At 42.2% G+C, this 606-nt stretch overlaps 1 protein-coding gene across 1 annotated transcript in view; it reads left to right on the forward strand.

The window, feature by feature from the left end:
• The window catches only part of LOC104798682, a 1,286-nt gene extending 1,070 nt beyond the window's left edge, over window positions 1–216 (forward strand). The window contains exon 2 of the mRNA XM_019200725.1: window positions 76–216. Within this exon, the coding sequence (XP_019056270.1) occupies window positions 76–216 (141 nt within the window). The remainder of the gene's footprint in view (window positions 1–75) is intronic.
• The last annotated feature ends 390 nt before the right edge of the window (window positions 217–606 follow it).

Consider the following 606-nt stretch of genomic DNA (forward strand, 5'->3'; position numbering starts at 1 on the left):
GTGTTTTCATGGAAATGTCGACTACAGGAATTGGAGTTTACGGAGGCTACGGGTTTGGGGGGGGAGCCACTGCAGATAGTGGACCGGAAGGTCAAGATGCTGCGGACGAAGGAGGCGCCACTCGTGAAGGTCTTTTGGCGGAGCCAAAGGGTCTCCGACATGACTTGGGAACCTGAGGCAGAGATGCGTAGTACTTATCCTCATCAGTTTACTTGAGCGTTGTACAAACTCTTATATATGACATTGGGTTGTATCAGACTTGCAATTCGGATGTTGTGATGATATGGATATGTTTTGTTGGTGGTAATGGACGCGAGAATGTTCTTGAGAATATCACAAGATTCTGAATTCGATGACGAATTCTTTTTAAGGGGGGAGGGTTTGTAATACCCCGATTCCCAATTTAATTATTTAAATTACTTTCGGGAATAAAGGGAAGGTAAAACAACCCTAAAAGCATAGAGAATCAATGCGAGTTGCCTCTACATACTCTTGTTTCCATCGGGTGACCATAAAATCTCAATAGTTAGTTACTTGGATATGAAAAAGGATATTTACATGAAGATTTAGAAACAAACGGCACTCGATTTGGTTGAGAAATGAGAA

The sequence above is a fragment of the Tarenaya hassleriana genome, unplaced genomic scaffold, assembly GCF_000463585.1.
Source record: "Tarenaya hassleriana unplaced genomic scaffold, ASM46358v1 Cleome56, whole genome shotgun sequence".
NCBI lineage: Eukaryota > Viridiplantae > Streptophyta > Magnoliopsida > Brassicales > Cleomaceae > Tarenaya > Tarenaya hassleriana.